This window comes from Octodon degus, unplaced genomic scaffold (assembly GCF_000260255.1).
Source record: "Octodon degus isolate 3935 unplaced genomic scaffold, OctDeg1.0 scaffold00299, whole genome shotgun sequence".
NCBI classification, from domain to species: Eukaryota; Metazoa; Chordata; class Mammalia; order Rodentia; family Octodontidae; genus Octodon; species Octodon degus.
In genome coordinates, this window is record NW_004524875.1 from 1,114,441 (window position 1) to 1,141,304 (window position 26,864).

Genomic DNA, 26,864 nt, shown 5'->3' on the forward strand with positions numbered 1-26,864 from the left:
AGGAGCAACTCCTCATGACAGGCTACAGTGCGCCTCTGGCACCAAGCTAGGTTACAACCATTATGCACAGAAGCTGCTTGGGCCAAACTGACCAGGACGTACACAGCCTGGTCTGGGCCACGTTCACGCTGACCAGGACGTACACAGCCCGGTCTGGGCCACATTCACGCTGGTTCCCTGTCCAGGTCCTCTCTCTTCCCAGAGGGAGAAGGCCCACGAGTGGTACGCAAGTGCTAATGCCCTAGTGACGTGACCGCTTGGTCCGCTAAGCTGCCCTCGCCCGACAGCTGTCAAGGCTCCACTGAGAGTCCACATTAGTATAAACCCAGGCTTGGTTCAAGGAGACTTGTTATTAATATTAAAAAGATGCTCCTATCCCTAAGAAAAGTCAAGGGTTTTAGGGGCCGGGAGGTGGCTCAGTAGAATAAGCGCTTGCCTGGCAAGGGAAAGGGCCTGAGTTCAATCCTGGGTTCTGGAAAAAAAAAAAAAAAAAAAAAAAAAGGATTTTAGAAGCTCTGCCTTAGAAATAAGAGACAATTAACTATATAGTTCTTAGTCTCACAGATGGCAAACAGAAATAATTGGCATAGAATGCAATAACTTAAAGATTGTTTTCAAAGAAACCCATCATTAACTGTCTCATTCTTACTTCTCAATAAAATTAATATAAAAAGAAAAAAGAAACCTATCTTCTCTTTCCTCACTATATAGTCTGCTACTTAAGCAAGAATAAAATTAAGGGAAGTCTTTAACTTAATCCAGACTGTGGTCACTCCGTCACCACCAGCGTCTTCGCGCCACTTTTAACTTCTTCTACCCCAAATTCTCCTACCATTTTCAGGAATGTAACAGATAAGCACTGTATCTGAATTAAAGTTTATTCTCCAGATAGAGTACTTCAATAGCTATTGCTACCCAGTCACCAACTACATCAAGCCAGAGTTTTCAACCACTCCTGACAAGAAGTCAAACGAAGCAAAGCACTAACAACTAATGCGGACCCTCTCAGGTAAGGCCATCTTTACACTAGCGCAGGCCATCTTTACACTAGCGCAGCTATGCCCCAACTGCTCCAGAAAAAGCATACGGAAACGTCACATGGACTCTCTGGTGTAAGATGACTTACACCTGCTGTACACATTCACTGCTTCTGCAGTGGCAACCAGCTAAACACTGGGGAGGGCTTCACTTGCCTGGCCAGCAGTGCACGCCCGTCGTCCTGCCTGCACAGCAGGCGCTTGCTCCAGCCTGGGAGCTCTGGGCAGTCTGTAAGGTAGGGAAGGTGCAACCACTGACGTGTAGGCTCACTGAACAGAAAGCATTCTCCTAAGCCACAAATCTAACACGCACTTAATTTTAATGTTTCATAAGACTGAACTTTTAAGTGAATTTAGCAGGAAAATGTAGAATGCTGAAACAACCAAGTTGAACCTCAAGCTCCCTGACTGCCATGTGCTTGGGGGAAAGAAAAGACGCAAGGAGCGGAAGGCTCACCAGCGTCTGACTCAGAGGGTGCGCACCACAGGCTCCTTTGACTCGGGGCTTTGCACCATGGAGAAAGCCGAGTAAACCTCAGGCACCTGGTCAACAGAAGCAGTAAGGAAAAGCAGACAGAGCAGTTACAGCTCCTTTCAGAGTAGTGATAATTTACACTACAGGAGAGGGCTGGAGCTCAGGGACACAGCACTTGCTCAGCACGCACAGGGAGAGGGAGAAGAAGAGAGGTGGCAGAGAGGAGCGCTCTCGGTGGAGCAGATGCACACCGCCCTTCTGTCCTAACTGGATTCAAGAGCATTTTGCTTGTAACTGCAAAGGATAATGGGCAGTGGACGGACCTGAGACAGCCTCTCCCTTGTGAGGCACAAGAAGGATCCCACCCTGCCGTCTTAACACTGAGAAGAAAAGCACCTGAGGTGGAACCCAGGATTTACAGAACAACGAGGTGTGGCTATACCTCAGTCTCGCAGCACTAAGTGCCACAATTTGAGGAAGTAGCAGTTAACCTTCGACATCAACAATTCCTCTTAATCTCCCAACTTTCTGACATCAATAAGTGCTTCCTGCCCCCTCCCCCAGCTTTTCTCCTTCCCAAAATTAGTGACACTTAGGAAAGAACTAAGAATGGGCACAAACTGACAGCGAGGGTCCATACGAGTTTCACGTTGAGACTGTGACGCACTGGCAGGCAGTCTGGTGAAGCAGCACAGACCTGCTGACCTCGGTTCTCAAGGTCAGAAGTCCCAACTCAGTTTCCGGGGCGAGAAATCAAGGTGCTGGCCGGGCTGCGCCTCTTCCAAGGCTCTGGGGAAAAGCCCGTTCCGCACTCTTCCCCAGCCGGAGTGTGCCCGGTTCCTTGTCTTCAGGCAACTGTCCTCCAGCCTCTGCTTCCATCTCTGACTCGCTTTCCTGCCTCCTTCTACCACGAGCCCACTGATAACACTGCACCACCCCGCACACTCCGGGACACGCCACGTGGAAGCCCGCATCTGGGTACGACGTGTGCAATCTTTACCAATGAAGCAACGTGCAAGGCATGCGGCACTTGGTGTCGCTATTCGGGGTGTCCACTACTGAGGCTACCACAAAGCTTCCTTTCTAGCCCTAAGGTTTCAAGACTATGGTTTTTATTTTAGCTGAATAATCCAATACACACCTTGTGATATATTTTAGATTTTGATTTTTTTATTCTTTCTTGACTCTGGTATCTTTGTTTCACTTTATTTGTTTGTAATACTGCCTATCATCTTTAAATTAATCCACCTGGCTACCATCTTTATGTTTTATCAAAGGCAGCTTGAACCAAAAGACCCCTACATATATTAGTTCTTATTCTTACATCTTGATTAGCAGCAGACTGCCTAAAAGCAGTGCTTCTGTTCGACTAGTTGTAATGGGTAAATAATCACAATGTTAGATATCATGCTATGCCAAATATCCCAAAAGGCAGAGCACTCTGTATCTGTTGGCATAATAATTTTTATACTAAACGTTAAAGCTGTAAGGTCAGAGAAAAATACGTGCTAGATTACTAAAAGAGAATGCCAATGTTTAAAGAGAAATAAAACACTTCAACTTGTAGAAATACACATGCACGTTGACGAGTCAGTATGAGTTTATAACAGTTCTGGCCCCTGTAACTGGCTAATCTCCAATGTATCAAAGCTAATTTCGTAGACCCAGACCAACTACAACAGCAACTTCCAAGAACCAACAGCCAAAGCCCACCAGTGTCCCATCATCCCGGGAAGAGTGCCCAGGGAATCCCACCACGCAAAGCTTGCCACCCTTCCAGTTCTCCCCTCTGGGCCATGAAACTTATCTTTATTATGCACAAACTGTAAGAACCACAGTCAACTACCCCTGACCATGACAAGACTCCACAGAAGGAAGTACCTGGGAAAGTGAGTTTACCAGCATCTCCTGTGCTCCCAGGATGCTCTGTCTCTGGCCTTCCGTTGCACGCCCTCGTTACGATGCTCCTTGCCCGAGAAGCTCCTTCAGGGTGGGCACATCTTAGCTTTTCAGTCCCCACAGGCTGTGCCACTGCACTCCAGGGACTGAAGCAACAGAAGGGAGGCGGCGCGGAGCAGCACGGTTGCCCACTGAGGCACAGTGACTCAAGTTTTCCATCTCTTCAGAGAAAGAAGTTACAGAAATAGAGCAGGCATGCAATCGGGAGTTCTAGACCACCACAAACGTCTTAACAGTTCATTTCTGTGCTCTTCAGTTCTCTCTCACAAGCACAACGAGATCGTCAGCAAAACCTCCTCAAAAGATCATTGTAAAATTTAGGTGAGACAATCTGATTTCAAACTGACTCATTGCTATTTGTTTCTCAATAAAATTATGGAAAAAAAAATTTAGGTGGGAAAGTTCTCACAAACAGCTTTTCATACAAAGTGCTTTAGACCTTCACCTAACTGACACACACACTCAATAAAAGCACACTGCAAGTGTACACTAAATACATTCAACGTTCAGATATATTCTGTAGCACTGTCATTGGCATTCTTCAAATTAACACACACTTCCTACTGATTGCTACACAAAGATGCACACAGTTCACATTAAAACAAATGTTGGTTCAATACTGACACTTTCTGGCTGCTTTTCTAATTTCTACCTTGAACTCCCAATAAATTACAGTACAATCCAGTAAAAGCCCAAAGTTCTTCATTCACAACTCCATCAAAAAACTAAAAAAATTAGTCAGTGTATATAGACAGAACATTAATAGAACCCAATTATCATGAACACTGGACTTACTGCAAACTGGGTCATAACTAACATTCAGAAACAAATTTATAGAGTCAAATTTTTAAAAACCATTTGAACAATTCAACAGATATTATTTGGCAAAAAAAGTATTCTTGCTTCATTTGACACAAAAAATGTTATCATTCAAGGTAGGGCAATGTCTCTAATATCTTGAAACAGAAAAACTTCAACACTTTTTGCTCCCTTCTCTCAGATATGAAAATCACAGCCTTTTCACAGAACAACTCTGAATAAAAAGTTCAGGCCTCAGTCAACAAGTTAGACCCCCGCACAGCTTGAAAGACATGGAATAATCCGATCTAACAAAGCAGATGACTTTTCAGAGCCTTATTAAATTGACAAGAAACAATAAAGCCAGTAAGAGTATACCAAGAACTATTTATGAAGACCAAGTAACTTCGAAAAGTGTGAGAAAAGAGTAATTTAAGCTTTTTTAAAGCTTCTCTTACAATACATGATGACATAAACCAATTTGGAAGAATTTCTTGCAACCTCATATTAGATTTCAGATACCACATGTGTAAAAGGGGGCACAACAACACGAACTTCCAGGATTACAGCCCACAGGAAAGTATGTCCAGCCTAGGGGAGTGTGATGGCAGTTGTTCTTGGCACTTGAGGCTATTACAGAACACAAGACTCACCGCACAGATCCTACAGCTGTCCAAATAGCTACGTTTTCCCTTTGGCATTATGAAAGTATTCGGACCTAGTTCAGCAAAATGTCCATCAAGAAGGCTTACTGAATTCAGCATTCCAATTCAGCAATGACACAAGGAAACTCCAGGGACCACCAGGTTCCTTTCTAAAGTATTTAGAGTATTTTCTGGATTTTGTAACCCTTTGCTAATGTAATACTGAAAAGGATTCCCAGATTATTTTTTAACTTCTTTCCACCCTTCAACTATCTGGTTTTACATTTTTGGAGTCACTGTGCCAAGTTTATTTCCATACTCAGGATATTCAAAGGGTTAACTTCCTGTATTTCATTTCTTTTTTATATCTTAAAACCAAACTACAAACAGGCCTATATTGACAGCATTTTTGAATTTTGCATTTTCAATACCATGACCCCACAATATTTCTGAGTATGTTACACTAGCCTCTTTTTTTTTTTTTTTGTATTTTAGGGAAGGGCCCACAGGGTGTTCAGGGTCTCACTACTACATCGGACTCTAGTGATCCACCTGTTTACAGCCTCCCAAGTGCTGGGATTACAGGTGTGCGCCCCCTACACCCAGTCTCAATTGCCCTCTCAGCGCACCCCAGGGGCGGGGCCAGCACAGCAGGCCCAGGGATCGAACCAACGCCAGACCCCTGAGCCTGCTTGCAGGCACTTTAATCTGGTGAGCTATTTGGCCAGTCCTCGCTAGCCTCTTAAGAGGTTGATAAAGTTGGAAAATGACAGACAAAAAGTAAAAGGAGAGCTCGATTTATAAGACTACTTACTACTCCCCATCTTTAAAGCCTGTGTACCTGCAGACCAATAAAGCTGCTGCATGGAGCACCTGTCACTTTATACGGCCTAGCTGCGAGTTATAGTGTCAGCTGCCTGCCCAGCTCTCTCTCCAGCTCCCGTGGAACAAAAGGCACAGCCACAGGGTCCAGCTCTCTCAATCTTTTTTTTTTTTTTTTTTTTTTTTTTTTTTTGTGGAACCGGGGATTGAACTCAGGTCCTTCCGCTTGCCAGGGAAGCACTTATTCCACTGAGCCATCTCTTCAACCCACTTGGGTCCAGCTCTCTCTCCAGCTCCCATGGAACAAGAGGCACAGCTGCAGGGTCCAGCTCTCTGCTCCAGCTCCCGCGGAACAAGAGGCACAGCCACAGGATCCAGCTCTCTCTCCAGCTCCCACAGGAACAAGAGGCACAGCCGCAGGGCCCGCTCTCTCCCCAGCTCCCTGGTCACCCAGGCATCCTGCTGCTCACCCACTACCTCCTCCATCTGCCCAAGACACAACCTTGCTGACACCCAACTGGCCTACACTCTCGCGGCTGCTCTGAAGCCACAGTGAGCCCTCGGACACCTGAAGCCTCCTCGAATCCCCTCCACTAGAACTCCGCAGCAGCGGGGAGGGCCTCGGTGCTGCCCTGCAGGCCCCTGCCACTCCCTCGCTCCTCCCTACCCTCGGCTGAATGCACCACCATCCTCTGCTCCAGTCTTCCCTCAGTACCCATCTGCAACCCTTTCCCTGGACTACAGCAGCAACTGTGCATGCTAATTCTCACATTTTGATGTGTTGCCCTTCTGTAGCTCCCTGACAGATCTCCTCCTGTCAGTGCTCTCCTCGGCAGTGACCATCCTGAGTGACACCCACTTGGGCGCAACTGACACCACTACACGTCCACGTTGGCACATCTCCAAGGGGGCTGCGTGTCACCACACCCGGGCACGAAGCTTGCTCGAGTCCCGAAGCACAGAGACCTTCTCTAGCTGTAGGGCTGGCTGCTGCACTCACTCCAGAGGGCTGAAAGGCCTGAGGCACCAGAAACCAGAACGACAGAGCTCTTTCATCAAAATATGAGGTAACTGCTGCAGGCACCACTCGCTCAGACCTCTGCCTCCCAAAAAAGCAGCGTCTAAGACACACATTGCTAACCTGGTCAAGGAAACTCACAAATCGCTGTGCAAAGACAACGACATTCACAGAAAGACAATCACTGAAGTTTCTGTGATTGCCTTTAAATTGGAAAAACATTTCCACCCAGAAGCTAGAAAGAAAAGATATGAGATTCTACTCTCATCGTATTTGTAATAGTCCTCTTCCATTTACTTAAAAAGTAAGATCTATATAATTTGTAACAAATCTCATGTTGAAAATCCAACAACCATTTATTTCAGCAAAAGGCACTGAAATATGATAATTTCATCTTTGATATGAAAGACAGGTGAACATAAAGAATAATGTTTCCTAACTCACAAATCTGGAAATCAGACTGAATAGTAACTTCATTCTGATTGTACATTATAAAATACTAATGAATTGATTAACAATAAATTTTGAATTAATTATGCAATAATAACATGAAACAACGAAAAGCTCCTCATGAAGTCTTTTTTTTTTTTTAAGCGTATTTTATTTATTTATTTTACATTTATTTATTGTGTGTGTGTGGCCAGCTCAGCCCACCAGGGGGCAGGGCTGGCTGGCATGTGGTGCTGGGGGATTAGAACCAAAGTCCCTGCTTTGCCAAGCTTGTTCCAAGTAGGTGCTTTAGACCACTGAGCCATCTCTCCAGTCCCCCTCATGAAGTCTTGCATACTATTCATAAAACGTCAATAAAAGCCAATTTGTGACTCAGAAAATATGCATACAAATCTCTCATAAATCTTAAGTAATTACTTTTCCCATGTAGAGAGAATTTATCCAACAAAAGCAATTACTGTTGTAAACTTCCTAATACAAATCAAAAATTAAAAAGTTGCTTGTCCTATACTTTTTCAATCTCTTTTTATAAATCTTTTATTTATTCATTTGGTGCAGGGTCTCACTACGCAGCTTGGACTCATAGTGATCCTCCTGTCTCAGCCTCCCCAGCTCTGGGATTACAGGCGTGCGCCACAACATCGTTTCAGTGGCTGGCATGGCACAGGGCTGGCATGGCCTGCAGTACTTGGGATCAAACCTGGGTCCTTGCGCTTGCCAGGCAGGTGCTTAGGCCACTAAGCTATCTGCCCAGCCCCTTCATCTCACTCATTCATTTCTGTCCTACCTTCCTTCAAACCATTCAACAGTCTTTACAATGCTCTTCAATTCTGCAGCCACGCACTGAACACTGAACTGATTTTCCAAGACATCTGGTTAACCTCGGCTGATCAGGGGGTACAAAGGTGTGTCAAATTAAGCAGCCCTTCCCTGAAGATGAGTCAGACATGAAAGCCACTTTTCTCTATTGTCTTACGATTGCCACATAGCTCCTAAACGAATCTATGGTGATAGAAAGCATTACTAATACATGAGACATTTTCAGGGGTTGAATAAAGAAAACAATTTCCTTTTAGAAAATCATGTAAGTTTTTTTGTTTTTTGTTTTCATTTCTAGGCATGCACCCCACGGGCACATTACCAGTGAGCGACAGCCCCAACCCCTTTTTATTTTTTTTGAGACAAGGGCTCCCTAAGCTGCCCAGGTGGGGCTTGAACTTGTGACTCTTCTGCCTCAATTTCCCTCAGTATGAGACTACAGGCACGTGTCCAGGGCGCTCAGCTTCATAAAAGGTTCTTTAGTATACTGTTTTCACCCGGGGGTCTACACCCACGCAGCAGCAAAACTCCTTGACTAAAAACTAAAGCATAACTTAATACCCAATGAGGAGACAGAAACAATTACCAAAGAAGGATAAGTAGCAATTAAAGACTAAAGCCAGTGACTTTTCTCATCTATTTTCAATCTGCCTAAGATTTTCACTAACCATTAAAACCATCCATGTAACAGAAATGCTGGCCCTACCACAGGACAATATCCTGATTCTACGTATCTGAAAGACAAACTGCAGACTGCGGGGCTGGACTGTGAGGCGAGATCGAGAGAAGAAAGGACGCAGCAGCTCAGCAGCTGCCCTACGAGAGGCCAGGGGACGCTCTGATCTCCACCTGTGATTTTCACATCACGAGTAGTGGGGACCTCCCGGCCACAGCGCAGGCCTCGGCATGCAGTCTGGTGCAGACAGTCCGACTAATCCCGGCACCTGTCTGTTTTCTTATGACCTGCCCCCAGGTGAAAGTGCCCGTTAATATCCAAACGGAATTGAGCAACAGTGAGTAAGAACACACTCAGTGCCATCAACAGATGTCAGCATCTTGGAGAATAACTTCCACTTACCACTCACCTCGGCTCTGAGGGCACCAGCCGGCACACCTGCTGCACGAGAGCCAGTTTCCCACACGAGGGCGTCCTCCGGGCTCTTCTCCTGACTCCTGAGAACCAGGAGGAGCCGGCTTGCCCAAGGACCGCCGCGGTCATTCAGTGCACTCGCAGGGGCATGTGTTTAAGTTCCTCAAAATTTTATTCAATGTCATGGACAAAATCAAACAACACAGAGCTCTCCACTTTTTTACTGTACTTAGTATCTTCCCACCCGCAGAGTCAAGCCCCAAGAACAGCAATGTGCTAACCTAGGTATCGGCAAGCGCATGGCTTGAAAACAGCATTTTCAGCCGTGTTTTCCACCCTGGGGGTGGGAAAGCGAAGTGAGTAAGCAAGCCGGACGAGCCGTTCGCAGTTCGCAGTTCGCAGCCGCTGGAGCCTGCGCTCTGCCCGCGCGACCAGGAGGCAGAGAACGCAGCGGCGCGGCGCCCAGATGGCGCGTTTGACCTCCTTCCCAAATCCAGCCACAGAGAAACACAGCTTCTGCTTTTTTCGTTAATTAATACTCTGGAATTTGGAATTTTTTAACTTAGTTTTTATATTTTAAAGAAAATACAAAATAGTAAAAATAAAATTAGAAACAATACAGAATTTCACTACACAAAATAGGAATTCGACAATGCTCGTTGCATGAAATGTGGAATAATAAAATTTCCCTTTCTAGGAGTCTGTAGTATGTTTAGGGCTAGTAGACCAAAGCAGTGAAAAGACCTGGATGGAGATCTTTCGACAAAATTTACTTGATCCAGGATGTTGTGCATAAAATACTGTTATGGTTTGTGTGTAGGTGTCCCCTCCAAGCCTCATGCAGTCTTGGGGTGGCTTCTGGAGTTCGTGATTGATTACTGTGGGTGTGGCTGCTGCACCAGCCCTGGGGCAGGTAATCTGCATTTCAATGTAAGGTGGGGAGAGAAGCCAGCTGCAAGAACTGCTGCTACTCCCTTGTGTGCTCTCGCTCTTCGCCACCGCCAAGAAAGGTTGCTTTCTGCTGCTCTGCCTTGGACCCAGCTGAGTATGGACTGAAACCTGCAGTGACTGTGAGCTAAACAAACCTTTCCTTCCTTCATTTTGGGCGTCGGGTATTTGTCCCAGCAGCAGGAGAAGAGTAGCTGAGACACACACCATTTCTTGAAAGCAGTCATCTTTTAGAAGCCGGCCACTCTCACCCTCACCGCGGCTCCACGCGCACGCACACCACAGCGCCCCTCGGAAAGCACTCACCTGACTTTCTTGCCCTGCTCAGTGAGCATCTTCACCAGATCAGCGATGGGGTACTGCGCCTTAGCTGCACAGAGACCATAGCCTGCCCAGGGCATCAAGAACACAAAAGAAGAGGTGGTTTTAACTTCTAAATCTTATGAACTACAACCTTTCTTGTCACAACGTGCTGCATGCCAATGGAGGCAATCAGTTAACAGAAAGGAAAGCAAACTTACATTCTGCACTTGGAACACTCTAGCCTGGCCTCGAAAGCTAAAAGCCTACGGGTCCCCCCTCAATCTGCCACTGCAGCGCCTGACGCTGCTGGGGAGCACAGTGGGCACTGCGTCCGCTCGCTGCTGCCTCCCTCCCTCTCCAAGCTCTCCGTGTGCTCAGCATGGACAGCACTGCCCTCCTCGGTCCTCCTCCTTGAATGCCTTGAACAGGTTTTCTCTTTCCGTTCTCTCCGGATGACCAAGTTCCTCTGGAATCTTTAAATCTGGCTCTCTCTGCTGCCTAAAAGTCTCAGCTCGTCCTAGGACCACAACAGCCATCTGATGACTCCCATCTGTCTGTCACCGAGCACAGCCTGGCCATACCCTCAGGGCCTTATGCACACTGTCCAAGTTTCGTGTCTCAGAAAATAACTGAAGTTGCACCCCCACACCCAAGTGAAAAACATTCTTCACATATGATGTCATTTTGTGTATAACAAGAAATTCTGCCATCTGCTTTCACCTTATTCCTCCTTCCTGTCCATTCTACCCCTACAATGACTCTCCAATCTGCCTCCACTTTTCCAGCTCATTTTCTCCAAATGCTAAGAATGTTCAATCTATTCCTCGTCTTCCTCTATGCCCAACATCATCCATCCTCCAAGCCCCAAACAAATCCTTACTTCCCTACAGACGTTCTTAAATTCCTGATGGTGGAATAACCTTGGCCTTCACCATCACCCACTCTGTATCACTTACCTGATTTCTTCACTGGGTGAAAACTGCCTGGCAAAGTAGACCCACCCACCACATCATCCCCCTTGCCACGCTGGCCCCTTCTCAACAGCTAAAACCAAAGCTGCCTTAGGTGGGAAAGTACACGGGAGGGCCCCGTGCATCACACTGTATGTGATTTATCTGCTTCTATCTGCTAGTCAGCAAGGGCAGTTCCATTATCCAAATCCAGACGTTACCCCTAAAAACATTACTCAAATATGAGGCTTTCACCTTATCATTCAACTAATATTGTAATTTTTGTCTTAGTACATAACCAACCAGTAAATTACCCACATGTCAAATCAGTAGTTTCTTTATAGAAAAATCACGTGACAGGGTAACACAAGTAAAATCTTAACCAGAAACCAATGGATTACTATCTATAATACCTTATATTCTAATGAGAGTGACGAGCCGGACTAATCCTTAGAAAATTGGGGAACTGAAACCTAGAGAGATGAAATCTCTTTATCAATGTCATCCTGAGTGTTACAGGACAGATTAAGAATAAAAGCTTCATTTTACTAAGCTATGTTTCCTCATCCTGCTGGAAACCAGATAATTGTGAATAATTTTTTATTTTATTTTTTTTAATTATTTTTTTTTAAATTATTTATTTTTATTTATTACATTTATTTATTGTGTGTGTGGCCAGCTCAGCCCACCAGGGGGCGGGGCTGGCTGGCATGTGGTGCCGGGGGATCGAACCGCGGTCAAGTAGGTGCTTTAGACCACTGAGCCATCTCTCCAGCCCGTGAATAATTTTTTAAATATTTATTTTTTTAAAAGAAAGTAACATTTACTGAAAGCCTGTGCTAGCTGACAGATTATCAACTTGGCTGAACGGACTCGGGCAGTCCCAGAGGCCCCACCCCACGGGGCAGGCCTCGTGCGTGATTGGTTCCACCCTATAGGTGGGGTACTATTGGGCCCACCTCAGGGTGCAACTGGTTCTGCCCTGGGGCACTACTGGGCCCATGCGGGGTGCGATTGGTTCTGCCCTGGGATGCGTGCAAAGGGCCCACCACAGAGGGACTCAGCACAAGAAGTGTATAAAGCAGGTGAGGAAGGCTTCTTGGGGCGGCCTGCCCCGCCTCCTTGGGGGAGTCCCGGTCTTCTTCGTGTCACTTCGCAGCCCCGCCACTTCGAGGAGCTCTGGTCTTCATGGTGAAGCCTGCTCTAGAAGGAAGAGAGGGGCTGGATGGACGCCCCAGCTGCTCCTCCTCCTCTGCTCTTCCTTGCTTTCTGCTGCCCTGAACTGCTACCATGTGCCTTGCAGCCAGCGGAGTATGAACTGAAACCTCCAGTCACTGTGAGCTAAATAGACCTTTCCTTCCGAGTGTCAGGTATTTGTCCCAGCAATGCGTGAAAGTAACTAGGACAGTCTTATCGATGAGTAACTTTCATGTATCGACTCTAATTTAATCTTGGTAATAGGCCAAAAAGTTACCAATGACAAAAAATAGCTAAAACTCACAAAGAATTTCAACATTTGTACAGAATCTGAGACACAGCTAGAACCCACTGCACCACTTCACAGAATATCTATGTGAGCCCTAGATATTAATTTAAACCAAGAATTCTAAGTATTTCTCTACTAGTAATCACAGAATTGCTACATACGTTTCCATTAGGTTTTAAAAATGAAGACATTCCATTTTTTGCTAGTATGAGAAATTAATGTAATAAATTACAACAGTTACAGGTTATTTCCTTTTCCTTATTTTGCTTTTTTACCTGGAGTAATAATAATGCTGTTAGCTTCTCGAATCATGTCGATCGCACCGTCGAGGTTGATTTCCGTATGCGTGCCCGAAATCTCCATGGGCTTCCCGCCCGCGGTGGACGTGGTGCCATAGCCTCCCAGGATCACGTTGGCCAGAGAGCGATTCATGGCCTGAGGAAGGAAGTCAGCGCCACTGAGACTGTGTCCACACAGCAGCTCTCTGCGCACGGCACGCACTGCACGTGTGACAGCCACAACCATGGAGAGGCTTATTTATTTGATCTTTTAAAACATTTTTAAAGCATTTTAATCAGATCATTTATTTTTAAAACCTTAAATGACAGAGACATCTAAGAGACACATTTTTTCTGTCAAGGAAATTGCACACAGACGTAGTTCAGTAAAAAAGCAAAAGTAAATAACAACAAAGGATCTATGAAAATTACCAAAAAAACTCAGAAATTAATCAAAGCTCAGGTCGACTCGTATGAACACCGATTAAGCAAATTCTCTCTCCATATGTGTACGTGTTTCACCAGAATAAAAGAAACCCAAAAAGGATGACAGGAATAAAAAAAAACTTAAAGTGACCCTACACATCTCACTAGTGAATTCTGTCCAGACATGAGCTGCCAAGAGGCAGGCAGAAGCCAAGACGCTGGCGGCATCTCACGTAGAGCTCCACCGCCTCCGCCACCACGAAGAGAACACGGATGCAGACTCTCACCACCCCAATCTGGTGGACTCCATGCAGTCTTTTTTTTTTTTTTTTCAATTGAGAAAGAAATATCAATGAGACTGTTTGAAAACTGATTAACAGGGCAGTCTCAATAATTCATACATTGTACACTGTAATCTTTTTAGTGGTTATCCGTAGTACAAGATGCAGACATGATACCCTGTCCAAACACTATTAGTACAAATCTTTCTTCTCATTAAATTAGGCGAAAGTAGCTGTATATCTATCCTAACTATTCTGCATATACAGATACAAAATGGTCCTTCCTTTGTATCGCCTTTTTTAAATGGGCTTTGTTTGTTTGTTTGTTTGCGGATCCAGGGATTGAACTCAGGCCCTTGTGCTTGCCAGGGAAGCACTTACTCTACTGAGCCATCTCCCCGGCCCCTTCCATGCAATCTTATACCTACGTCATGAGTGAGTTCATCACCAGGATCCTAAAATCATATGCTCTATAAATCTACTCACCCTCTTACCTAGGAAAATAATCTTAGGAGAAAATAAAAGAACGGCCCTATCACCACAGTGACATACAAGCATCCCAGAAAGTGCTGCGCAGGCGCCACAGGTGGACTGCACAACCGACTCTTCCGTTTCAGAGAACAGTCTCTCTCCAAAGATGTCCACAAGTGGTGCGACAAGGTGGGAGGAGAGATGCTGATGTTCCGAGTAACAGAACACACTGTAAGAACACGGATGGCTTGCTGCACACAAGCCAAGCGATCACGCTGAGGGTTAGAACTGAGCTGGCCGCTTAGAAAAGAACTCCAGAACACTTCGAACTCTTAAGAGTTGCAAGAAACACACCATCGACCCGCTGTACTACTGAAAATGCACGTGTCAATCTATTACTTCAACAAAAGTAGGACTTTGTTATGTAAAAGCAAAAGAACATCTAGAGGTCACCAATGATAAGTACACCACGGGAACTTGACCAAGGACGGTCACTACCTGTGGAGACCTTTACAACCCTGCTCAAGTCTAATACGAACTCAGAAAACAGCAAAGATCCTTACTTGAACAAAAAAACAAATTTCCAAGATGAAGGGTCCAAAAGTTGAAAGAATTTTTTAATTGTGCTTTTGAACTAGCTCATTTATCAAATATAACACATTTTACAAAGCTCAAAATCTGGTAAGTTAGACTAAAGTTGGACTACATAGCTCAGTGGCACAAGTGCCTGCCTGGCAAGCACAAGGTCCTGAGTTCAATTCCCAGTACCAAAATAAGTAAATAATTAAATGTTACACTACTGAGATAGATAGACAGATAGATAGATAGACAGATAGATACTGAATGAAATAATTTTTACAGATAATAAAGCCTGGTATATGTTTATACGTATATTATTAATGGATGAGAGAATAAGACAAAAATTACCTTTAAGTTCATAATCCCAATCTTATATAAAATTTTAAATTCTTCACACTTCCTTCCATATTTAAATCTAATGTTTAAATGAAAACCCAACTATTCATACATGCAACTCCTCAAATTTCAATTTTGTTGATTTGTTTAACTCATTTCCAGTTTTAAATTATAGATCCTGAAATTAAGGCATCAAAAATATATTCTACCAAATTTTACCTTTGAAAACTGACTCAAAAACTGCATTAGAACTGAGATAGGGCCGGGGAGATGGCTCAGTGGAATAAGCGCTTCCCTGGCAAGCGCAAGGATCTGAGTTCAATCCCCGGTTCCACCAAAAAAAAAAAAAAGAACTGATATATTCTCGGAATAAATAACTTATAAAAAGTCACAGACTGCATCACCTCATCACAGTTCTGCAGAGGAATAGTCACAAGGGTGACAACGCACACGGCCACGTGATTCTAACTTGGCCTGAAAGGAACCATTACTTTCCCTTTAAAACTGAACAGACATAAGTGAAATAAACCAGACACACATGTGTAAAATATTGTATAGTCTCCCTAGTATAAGAACTCAAAAGAAGAAATACAAATAGAAAGGTATAATACAAGTAAAAGGAAAGCAGGATCTCAAGGACTAACTAATCAAGAGTGGAAAAGGAGAAGAGCTAGGAAACATGAGTAAGTCAAGCCATACAGTTATATGTAGAAGATGAGCAAGGCAATGATCCTGAGAATCTTCAGAAGATTTTTTAATCTAGGAGTTAATTGGAAAGATTCTCACCCTGACTAACTACATATACTGATACCTCTGAACTAAGCTACTGCACTGCAGATGGTAATTTGTAATAGTAGTTTTATGCTTGGAGAGCCTGTCATTCTGGTCTTCTGAATATGGGCTGCTTGTCATGACATGCCAGTTGCTGCTATGATGTCTCTCGGGTAGGTGGTTGTTCAAGAAGAAGGGGGGGGGGGGGCTGGTGAGATGGCTCAGTGGTCTAAAGCACCTACTTAGAACAAGCTTAGCAAAACACAGGGACCGCGGTTCAATCCCCCAGCACCACATGCCAGCCAGCCCCGCCCCCTAGTGGGCTGAGCTGCCCCCCCCACACACACACACACAAATAAATAAATAAATAAAATTTAAAAAGAAGAAGGGGGTGGTGAAGGAACGCAAGAAACAGGAAAAGGAATATTGTGGGACTGTCCTGCTTCAAGGTTGTATATGGTGAGATTTTTGGACTTATGTGCAAATATGAGAAGTATAGAATTCTTTATGCCTATTTTAAAAATATATTCTAATTTTTAAATGTTTTTTATCATATTCTGTAGGGACTTAAAGTTCAACATATCAATACTTGATGAAAAATGCCTGTTCCATATTATGCCTAAGATGTTTGATATGCAGACAGATAGTGAGGTTAAGCTTAACAGCCTAAGTTGTTTGATAATAACAATAAGCTTGTCTTCTGGATGGTTAACAACCTAAGTTTGCAGACCAAAATTAGAGAAAAAGGAGGGCTGCAAGGAAAGTCAACATTTTGGCCCTAGCCTTCTAAGGTCAATTAAGACTCAGGACATATGAGAACTTGTACTGTAACGTCATGTACCTCGGTAGTGTCCCAAATTTTCTGATCAAGGAGATTATGGGGCCAAAGAGGAAAGTGATTGATGATGCAGAGTGTGCCTAAGGAGAGTCACATGGAGAGAAAACACTCTCTCAGGCTTTCACAGAGAGCACATTGGCCAAGCAGTGGCCGTGACTCATCCACATGGCTGCACTGACAAAGGACCTACAATCTGTGGTACAGGATCTCAGGATAAATCTTGAGGGGATTTCACAGATCTTATCAGACCCAAAAGCTACAACTCTTGTTGCATAGGTCCTGCTTTACCTTGGTCTTAACCATCCAGAAGAAAAGTATAAAAACGAAATATAAGAAGTAAAGCCATGCTGTTATATTGAGCTGTGGTGGATTCAGGTCATCAATTTGTGACATTGCCAGTTAAGCAGAAGACCCAATACTATTGTGGGCTGCTGGACTCTTTTGGAATGTTTTGCTGAGTTTACATACCTATAATATTCAAATAACGGAACTTAACAAAAAAAAAAGGGTATACAGATGAATGTCCATTTGGTATCTGTGTATTCAGAGTGGTTGGGATAGATATATAGTTACATTCTCTTAATGAATAGAATGATTTGTTCTAATGGTGTTTGTAAATAGGATGTCAGGTCGGCATCTTGTACAGCAATTAACCACTAAGAAGAATGTATGCAATGTGTTAATTACTGAAACTGTCCTACCGATTTGATTTGAAACTGTCTCATTGCTATTTGTTTATCAATAAAATTATGGGAAAAAATCATACCTTATATGAGATCAAATCATCCAAAATTAAATTAAAGTTATTTTGTTTAAGGAACCAAAAAAAAAACTGAACAGAGGAGAATGGAAGAATTTCTGAGGATACTTAACTAAAGTGTCCCCATTTCTCATGGCAATTAAGGGAGAAAAAAATAGGGAACCTCACAGTAGTTTAATAATTAAAGTCTGCTTATTAAACACATATCCACAATTATATCACCATCATTCTAATTCTATGTGGTCTCTTAAAAACTAAATTATTTTTCATCTCTAAATTTACCATTGCAACATCCTGTCCTCAGCAAATGCTTAGGATTTATAATTTTGGTTCTTTTCTTTTCCATTTTTGCTTGCGTAAGTGATTAACGAGGCCACACTCTGGCTGGGGACCCACACACTGAATAGTTCCCAGCTTCCAAGACAGATTTGCAACACTGCCCAAGACCGTTCCTGTTACGTGATTAAGCACAATAATGAAAAGTGTAGTCTACATTAAGCAGACTTTTGACTCATAACTCTGAGTACACTGTAAAAAAAGTCTGAAAAGAAAGGTCATAGTATAGACAAAGCTAAACAATAACACACACAGTAAACCAACACCAGTACCCCTCCTTTCAAAGCACTGCAGGTTTTGATTACTCAGGCATACAGAGGAAAACATACTTCACCTATATTTTACATAGGGGTGTGTGTGTGTGTGTGTGTGTGTTTTCTTCGATGGTTGAGCTGGCTTTTAACCACTTTATTCTGTTCTGTTTTCATTTGGAAACATACAGCAAGGTACAAAAATCTGAGAACACTGTTTCAATTTTGCAAGACCTCTATTTCCTGTTCAGCCTAGACTCTTAGCACAGGTAGAAAAACCGAAAAACCACAAAACAGCAATGCCCATTTGATATCTGGATATAAAATAAATCACTGATTTACAACTTTTGTTTGGACATTGTCAATGTTTTTAGTCTTTATAATACTGGATGTTGTGTAACCACTGGGCTCAGACACCACTCAGAAGACTTCATTATCAGAAAAAAAAAAAATTCAGTGTCAGGCGCTGCTGGTGAGCCGCATGGGGCGCATCCCATTCCTTCCCAACTCACAGCACCGCAACGTTTGCTTAGACTTGTATGTCCCTTCAACACACAATAACGAAGAGCCGTGTGCTAGGCTGGACCTGCTCCCATCGACGCAGAGCAGACCGCCGGTGCGCCCTGGCAGCACGCGCTGCTCCCCTGAACGTGACAGCACCACGCCGGGCTTCAGAAGCACACAGAACAGCGCAGGGCCTTCTCTGCACAGCGGGAGTGTGCCCTGTACCCTGAGCTGCCGTGTAGTAAAGGGGCTAGCGTTCGTGACGCGCCCAGGGGACTATGTGCTGAACCAACTCCAATTCTGAACTCATTTCATTTTTTTCAGAACTACCTTGAACTGCTAAGCATAACTCACAAAAAACCAACTACTTTTAGTACAGAAATTTAAGTTAAGAATTAATAAAGGTTAATGAAAAAAGAAATCTGTAAGAAAAGAATGTCTGTCTTCGAGATCTAAAAATACGGCTGGGGCTGGTGAGATGGCTCAGTGGTCTAAAACACCTACTTGGAACAAGCTAAGCTAAGCAAAGCACAGGGACCTCGGTTCAATCCCCCAGCACCACATGCCAGCCCACCCGCCCCCTGGTGGGCTGAGCTGGCCACACACTAAATAAATAAATAAATATTAAAAAAAAAAATAAAAATACGGCTGGCTTGTTTTTGCTGTTTGACATAATACCTGGGAATAAAGCGTCTACAGCGAACTAAGCACAGCGCTCGCGAGCAGTCGGAGCCCTGACTGGTGAGCTGTTTGTGCAAATCAGCACATGAGTGTCGAAAGCCAACAGAAAGGTTTCCCTTCCTTTGGCCATGTACTTGTGCTCGTGGAAATTTAGCTGAAAGAAATAATCAAAGATGCACAATGAGAAAGACTACAACCAACAACACTGGCAACAATTCATACTGTGAGATGGAGTGTGCCTGTGCAGCAGATCTAGTGCCTCAGCATAATATACAGGATGGGAGCAGCATACAGAATAAAATTACTAAACAGAAACTTAAGCTTAATGTTAGAAAATTAAATTTAGATAGAATGTAGTTAAATATGTATACTTCAAAAGCTTAAATTGGAGTAATAAATGTTAACAGTTAAATGGTAATAGGCACTTCGATAATTTTATTCTTATTTATCTTTTTCTGCATCTTTCAAGTTTCCTACATGAAACATCTTTTATATTGATAATTTGATTTTCTTTCAACTGAGGCTCTACCTAACCCTGGAACACAGTACAATACAAAGTTGCCTTTATGGTTGATTTTTCTTGGCCCTGTATGTTACATATGGTCTCAGACTGCCACAGGAATACCTTGTTAGTTATGTACACAGCAGAGAAACTACACTACATAGGTTGTGAATGGCTTGCATGAGGCAGCAGACATAAAATGAAAAGAAATGTAACTAGAGAAACCATCAAGACATAGTAAAACAACAACAACAACAGGGCAACACACTTTCAGGCCCTGCCCATCTCTCAGCAGCTATCTCAGTAAGTTGTCCTACCCTTTAAAAAAAAGAAGAACACAGGAGATAATTTCAGTATAACAGTATTTTCATCATTGTCTTCTACTACATAATTCTAGTTCCTGGTTTGTTTGGGGTTTGTTTTGTTTTGCAATTTTTAGGGAAGGGTCTACAGGGTGTTCAGGGTCTCACTACTTCATCGGACTCATAGTGATCCACCTGTTTACAGTCTCCCAAGTGCTAGGATTCCAGGCATGTGCCACCATGCCCAGTCTCATTCACCATCTCAGCACACCCTGTGGGTGGGGCCGGTACGGCAGGCCCAGGGATCGAACCCCCGGCCCCTGCGTCTGCTTGCAGGCACTTCAATCCGCTGAGCTATTTGGCCAGCCCTCTAGCTCCTGTTTTTAAAAGTTACTTAGAAGTAACTAAGAAAGTTACTTTCTTCAACATGTCCAATATGTTGAAGGGGGAGATATAAAACACAGGTACTCCACAGAGGTTGATTAAAAAACAATTTAAGAAACACAAATAAAAGCTAGAGTGGCATTTCGAGAACTACCTACAAGTCTTATAGCAGTACAGGACTTCTCACAGTACAGCAGTGTGCCACAAGGTTTTGTTTGGTTTTTTGTTTTTGTTTTAATTCAAATCTTCCCATTTTATTTTAAAATAGGTTCCTAGTGTACCAGAAGTTTAAATACAGAAATAATGAAAATCTATTGCCCCCTGCTGGACAATCAAATTCTCCCATGAAACACAGGCAAAATAAAAGTTAAAAGTTCATGTTAGGGGCTGGGGAGATGGCTCAGTGGAATAACTGCTTCCCTGGCAAGCCCAAGGGCCTGAGTTCAATCCCCCGTTCTGCCAAAAAAGACAAATAAAATAAAATGTGGTAGAGAAAACTATTTGTAGTAAAAATGAGTTCCTTAAAAAACAAAATTTTTATTTTTAAGACAGATTATTGGTACATAATCTGAGTGTGCCTCAAATTCCCCTCTCGACCTTGAGTGCTGGGATTACAGGTATGTGCTACCACACTAGGTCCTTAAAGAAATGATTTCATCTTTCAAAACATCTGTATTTTCTTTTCACTTTTTTTTTTTAATGTATTTAGGACAGGAGCTAGAGGGTCTACAGGGTCTCACTACACAGATGGACTCCTACTTATTCTCCTGTGTTCAGCCTCCCAAGAGCTGGAATTACAGGCACACAACCATGTCCAATCCCAATCACCAGTTCAGCATGCCCCAGGGCGGGGCCGGCATGGCCTGCCTGAGATCGAACCAGGCCATTGCGCTCTGCCTAAGCAGGCGCTTTAGTCCACTGAGCTACCTGGCCAGCCCAACATCTCTATTTTTTAAAAGTCCAAAGCTTAACATTTTTCAAACAGGATCTATAAACTTTCACACTTACAATGCCCTGAACTTGAATATTAAATTTAAAAATCCCTAACCTTGTTTTGAATTTGCATTATGTCATTGGTTTCACCATATGGCCAAAGAAACAAATTCTTTTTGTTTTTGTTTTCTTATTTGCTTCTTTTTATGGTCAAACCCTTAGCCTCAGAGCAAGGGGCAAGTGAGCTATGGCAGAATGCAATAAAAATACAGGGTGCATTTAAATTATTAAAAGGAATATTACAGTAGAAGACTCGCTGCTGTCAACTTCCCGCACAACACTCTGTCCCCAAACACTCTCACTCTGGTCACTATCTGAAGCAGCCCTGAAAGTCCTTTCCTGTGGGCTCCAGCTGCCCTGGCACAGCTGCCTCGCTGTGCTCACCAACGCGACGTGTCTCTTGCGTCACTCTGACTTTGGTGCAAAGCCTGGAGGGCCAGGGTGCCACTTCAAATGCAGACATGAGGACACACAGAACTGCTCTTACAGTTTGCCTTTTCACTGTGTCCTCAACACGCTTCACAGATTCTCGGGGAAGAAGATGCCAGAACTGGTTGGGCGGCCATCATGGTGGGGAGTCTCTGGGGAGCCTGTGGCCACCTGTCTCCTAGAGTTTTAATTTCTACACTCACCATATGCGATGGTTTATGTCCAGCTGTCCCCCCAAAGCCTCACGCAGTCACTGGGGCAGGCTTCTGGAGTTTGTGATTAATTCATGACCCTGTGCTTGGGATTATGGGCGTGAGTGAGACACCCTCCCTGGGGCCAACAGCCTGAATATAACCGAAGGAAGGGAGCGAGGCTGGCCGCAGTCACCACTCCTCTCTTCGCTCTTGCCATTTGCTGCCACCATGAACGGCTGCCCTCTGCCATGTGCCACTCTGCCTTGGAGCCAGCTGAGTGTGGACTGAAACCTCCACTAACTGTGAACTGAATAAGCCTTTCCTTACTTCACTTTGAGTGTTGGGTATTTTGTCCGAACAACAGAAAAGTAATCGAGACACCATACTTTCACCACCCATGAACAACTGTCCTGAAAACCCTTTTATTATGAAACGGTAACATCTGACTTACGTGGTAAAACTTTTCAATTAAAATATAAGGAAAGTCCTGAGCTCTAAAGTAAGGATTTTTTTTTAAATGGTAATACAACACTGAAGATGTAGTATCTCTTTAATATCTAAAATTGTTTTCCTTTTTTGTGTGTGTATTTTAGGGAAGGGTCTACAGGGTGTTCAGGGTCTCAATACTAAATCAGACTCATAGTGATCCATCTGTTTACAGCCTCCCAAGAGCTGGGATTACAGGCATGCACCACCATGCCTAGTCTCAGCACGCCCCAGGGTCAGGACCGGCACAGCAGGCCCATGGAACAAACCCCTGGCCCCTGCGTGGTTTGCAGGCGCTTTAATCCACTGAGCTATTTGGCCGGCCCTTCTTTTCCAAATTTTTTTTTTTTTTTTTTTTGTATGCTTACAGTAGTAATGGCCCCATTCTTCATGAGGTGGTGGAGCACGCATGTGACACACCTGAGTTCGAGTTCCCCTCCCCCTTCCCCACCCCCAGGTCTCCTCCCACCTGATCTCTCGTCAGCTGACTCACCCCCCCCAACACGTGCTCTCAGGGGCTTGCATCCAGGTGCCTATGCGTGACTCAGGTTTACTCCTCTTCGTGGCAGAGTAAGACTTGCTGTCTATAACTTCATTTGCCTTATTCATTTGTGGATGGCGTACAGGCTGCGTCTAAGACCTAGCCATTACACACTACGCTCCTACAAACACGGCGTGCTGGTATTGCCGCTGTATGTTGGGGACACACCCACCAGGGAAACAGCAAGGTCGAACAGAACTCCTAGTTTTAGTTTCTTGAGCTGTCGCCTACTGATCTTCACAGTGGCTGTACTGGTTTATACACCTTCCAGCAACACAGAAAGGTTCCATCTGCCCTCGCAGCCTGGCCAGTGTTTGTTACTATTCGATGTCTTGGTGATGGCCACTGCTTCTGGAGTAAGATAAAATTTCAGTATTGTTTTGCTTTGCACTTGCGGCATGGCCAGAGATGCTGAACACTCTATCATGCCTTCATCAGCCATTTGCATTTCTTTTGAGAAGTGAATATTCACTTTAGTTTCCCATTTTTTGATTGAGTCTTTTATTACTGAGAACCTAATTCTTACATATTCCAGATGTCAGTCCTCTGTTTGAGGTAAGCAGGCAATCACGTATTCCCACTCTATAGGCTGTCCCTTCACTCTGGTGATTGTGTCCTCGGCTATGGAGAGCTTTTTAATTTGCGAGGATCCGGCTTGCTGACATTGTTTCTTGCGCAGTCGGGCCTCTGTTGAGAAGCCCCCACCTACGCCTGCATCAAGGCTTCTGGCTATTCTGTTTTCCAGCAGCTTACTTCTATTTTAACACTCCAAGGATCTTCGACTTGCTCTGATCTGAGCTTAGTGCACAGCGAGCGCATCACAACGGCTCGTCCCTGCGAGGTGCTCTCTACTTTCACCTCATCTCTGGCTTGCGCTTTGAGCCACTCCTAACCATTATGCAGAGAGCAAGCCCTGCAGCTTAAGAACTTCTCTAGTCAAACTTTTAATTATTCACAAGATATTTTCTTCCCATGAAGAATATAATGAAAAACAAAAAGCTAGGAAACATTTACACTGTGACATTTTTCTGCTCTAATTTTCTTAATCATGTTGACTATAAAAAAGATAGGCACTCTAATAGATGACAACAGGGGTATAAATTACATCAAGCGTTCTGGAAACTTGGTAATAAATACACAAAGCCTATAAAAACAACCACACCCTTTCACTTCTAGGAATTTACCCTAACAAAAAAGCTAGAAATGTCAAAGATGTACTTACATACAAAGAGAAAAATAACCTGAACAACCTAAAAAATACACCATTAGGGAAAAGGTAAATGAAACTTGGTATATATGATGGATTAATATAAATTTTTTTAAATATTTTGAAACATTTTGATTAAAAATTCAAGATTTAATTGAATGAAAAAAATCAGATGAGCAAATATATATGTGTGTGTGTGTGTGTGTGTAAAATACAATGAAATGTAAATAGAATCTTGTGTTCATCTCCAGATTAATAGTCTTTAGTTATATATATATATATATATATATATATATATAATATTTATTGTTTGTTTGTATGCAGTCAAGGCTGGTCTTGAACTCACTATGTAGCCAGGGCTAAATAGTGAACTTGCAGTGACCCTCCTGCCTCAGCCTCCCAGGTGCTGAGATTACAGGTATGCATCACCACATCCAGCTTTTATCTTTATATTTAATTTTACCAATTCTCCATAGTTGAGAAGTTTTAAAAGATTCTTAGAACTTAGACAAGTAAAACATGCTGATATTCCTGTTGAAAGAATTAAAACTGAAAGATTAATTTTAACTGCAAATAAAAGAAATGGCATTGTCCGCACCTCAAAACCTAGCCGTTCTTCTAGTATTCCTTTTCCAAACTAGGCATGTGATCCTGAGACTTCTCAACCTCTTCTGCTCTATCACATTAACATTACTAAAACTCCCGCACTGGCAGCAGCCCCCTCCTTCCCTCTGCCACGCGTGCTGCTTACCACACACATGATGTAGGACAGGATGGCGCCCGAGGAGCCGATGAGGGCCCCCACAATGGTGAGCAGGTTGTTGTTGAGCAGGAAGCCCTCCGCACACAGCGCCCAGCCTGAGTAGCTGTTGAGCACAGTGATGACCACAGGCATGTCAGCACCCCCAATGGCAGCTGTCAGAGTCACGCCCTAGGACAAAACCCAAGCAGAGCTCAATAATATAAACATAACACCCTGGACCTTTCACTCCTTGATTCTTAACTAGTCCATGTCTCCAGCTGATACAGTTCCACGCAAGTTTTACTTCTGGTGCCTTCCATATGATCCTCTCCCTCATAGATATAATGACTATAAGCACTGAGCCATCCCTTCACCCTAAAAAAATAAAAATAAAAAATAAAAAACCATAAAATAAAAGCAGTGATGTAAAGCAGGCAGAAACTGGAGAGAAGTCTATACTTGGAAAACTATGATGGCACTAAATGAATTTCACAGCTTTATGGCTTTGGACAAAAGTCAAACCGCTGCTGGGACCAAAGGGAGGAGCAAGGCTCTGTGAGGCACGCACAGGACAGTCAGCGTGCAGACGCTGGTCCTAGAAGCTCTAGCGACCGCAGGAGGGCCTGCAGGGCGGCAGCTGGCAGGACGTGGCGCCTCGGCTTCAGGTGCAAGCTCTGTCCAGGCCTCTGCCTGACGCTTAAACGACGCATGTGCGGCAGGCTCCACGTCTCTGCTAGGGACAGACAGCACGAGGTGCCAGCTGCCCCCGCCAGAAGGGGGCCAGGATCTGAAATTCTAGTCCAGCCAAGTTAGCTGCCTACAAAAACAAATTTAAAAAGTTTTAATCAATACTCTTTGGATAAATATAACAGAATCCAAGAATGTAGAACACATCATTAACAATGTCTGTGATGCAGCCCAAAATCACGCACACAGAAAATGAAAGCAGGGTGAAGAGAGAGCACTGCTTTATATTCCTCATGCTCGTGCACTTTTCTTGTTTGTTACTACCTGAGTATTTCTGCCTATGACTTATTTAATCCAAAAGCAATTAAAGTAAGAGCACACTTACCTCACGCAGGTGCTCCCACAGGAGCACTCGCGACCTTCTGAGCACATTCACTGCATCTCAAAAATAGCAACAACTGAAGTTTTACTTTTCTACACTAGTGGTTTGATTTTTAGACTTTTTAACTTCTGCTTTATTAGATTAAAATAATAAATCTACTTTTCTTCTGTTTAAAAGAAAACAAAAATCATTACTAACTGGACAAGACTAGATTATCAGCATTCACATAATGATAGAATTTTTTTTTAAATATTTATTTATTTTTATTTATTACATTTATTTATTGTGTGTGTGTGTGGCCAGCTCAGCCCACCAGGGGGCACGGCTGGCTGGCATGTGATGCTGGGGATCGAACCGCGGTCCCTGTGCTTTGCCAAGCTTGTTTCAAGTAGGTGCTTTAGACCACTGAGCCATCTCTCCAGCCCCTATGATAGAATTTTAAGTTACCTTTCAGCTTTCTAGAGTTTCTGTACTGAAATCATGACCTAACTCACAGGATCACACAGAAATCAATACCATTTTTATACTGTACATCTTATATTTCTGAATCAAGTAACCAGTAAATGTTTAATAAGCAATTATATGTCCAACTTTTTGCTGGACACTGAGGTAATTTAAAAAACAAACTTAAAATATAAACCTTCCCTAAACAAGTACCCCCAGATGAAGCAATTAGTAAATAACACTAAATTGCATATACCACA

The 26,864-nt window shown here is 43.5% G+C and overlaps 1 protein-coding gene across 2 annotated transcripts in view; it reads right to left on the reverse strand.

Annotated features, from left to right (window-relative positions):
• The window catches only part of Nnt (nicotinamide nucleotide transhydrogenase), a 94,043-nt gene that overhangs the window by 9,090 nt on the left and 58,089 nt on the right, over positions 1 to 26,864 (reverse strand). For both annotated transcript variants that reach the window (XM_023707578.1, XM_004647298.3), the window contains exons 17-19: positions 25,101 to 25,280; positions 13,075 to 13,234; positions 10,367 to 10,448 (exon numbers count right to left, since the gene is read on the reverse strand). In XM_023707578.1, coding sequence (XP_023563346.1) covers positions 10,367 to 10,448; positions 13,075 to 13,234; positions 25,101 to 25,280 — 422 coding nt within the window. The remainder of the gene's footprint in view (positions 1 to 10,366; positions 10,449 to 13,074; positions 13,235 to 25,100; positions 25,281 to 26,864) is intronic.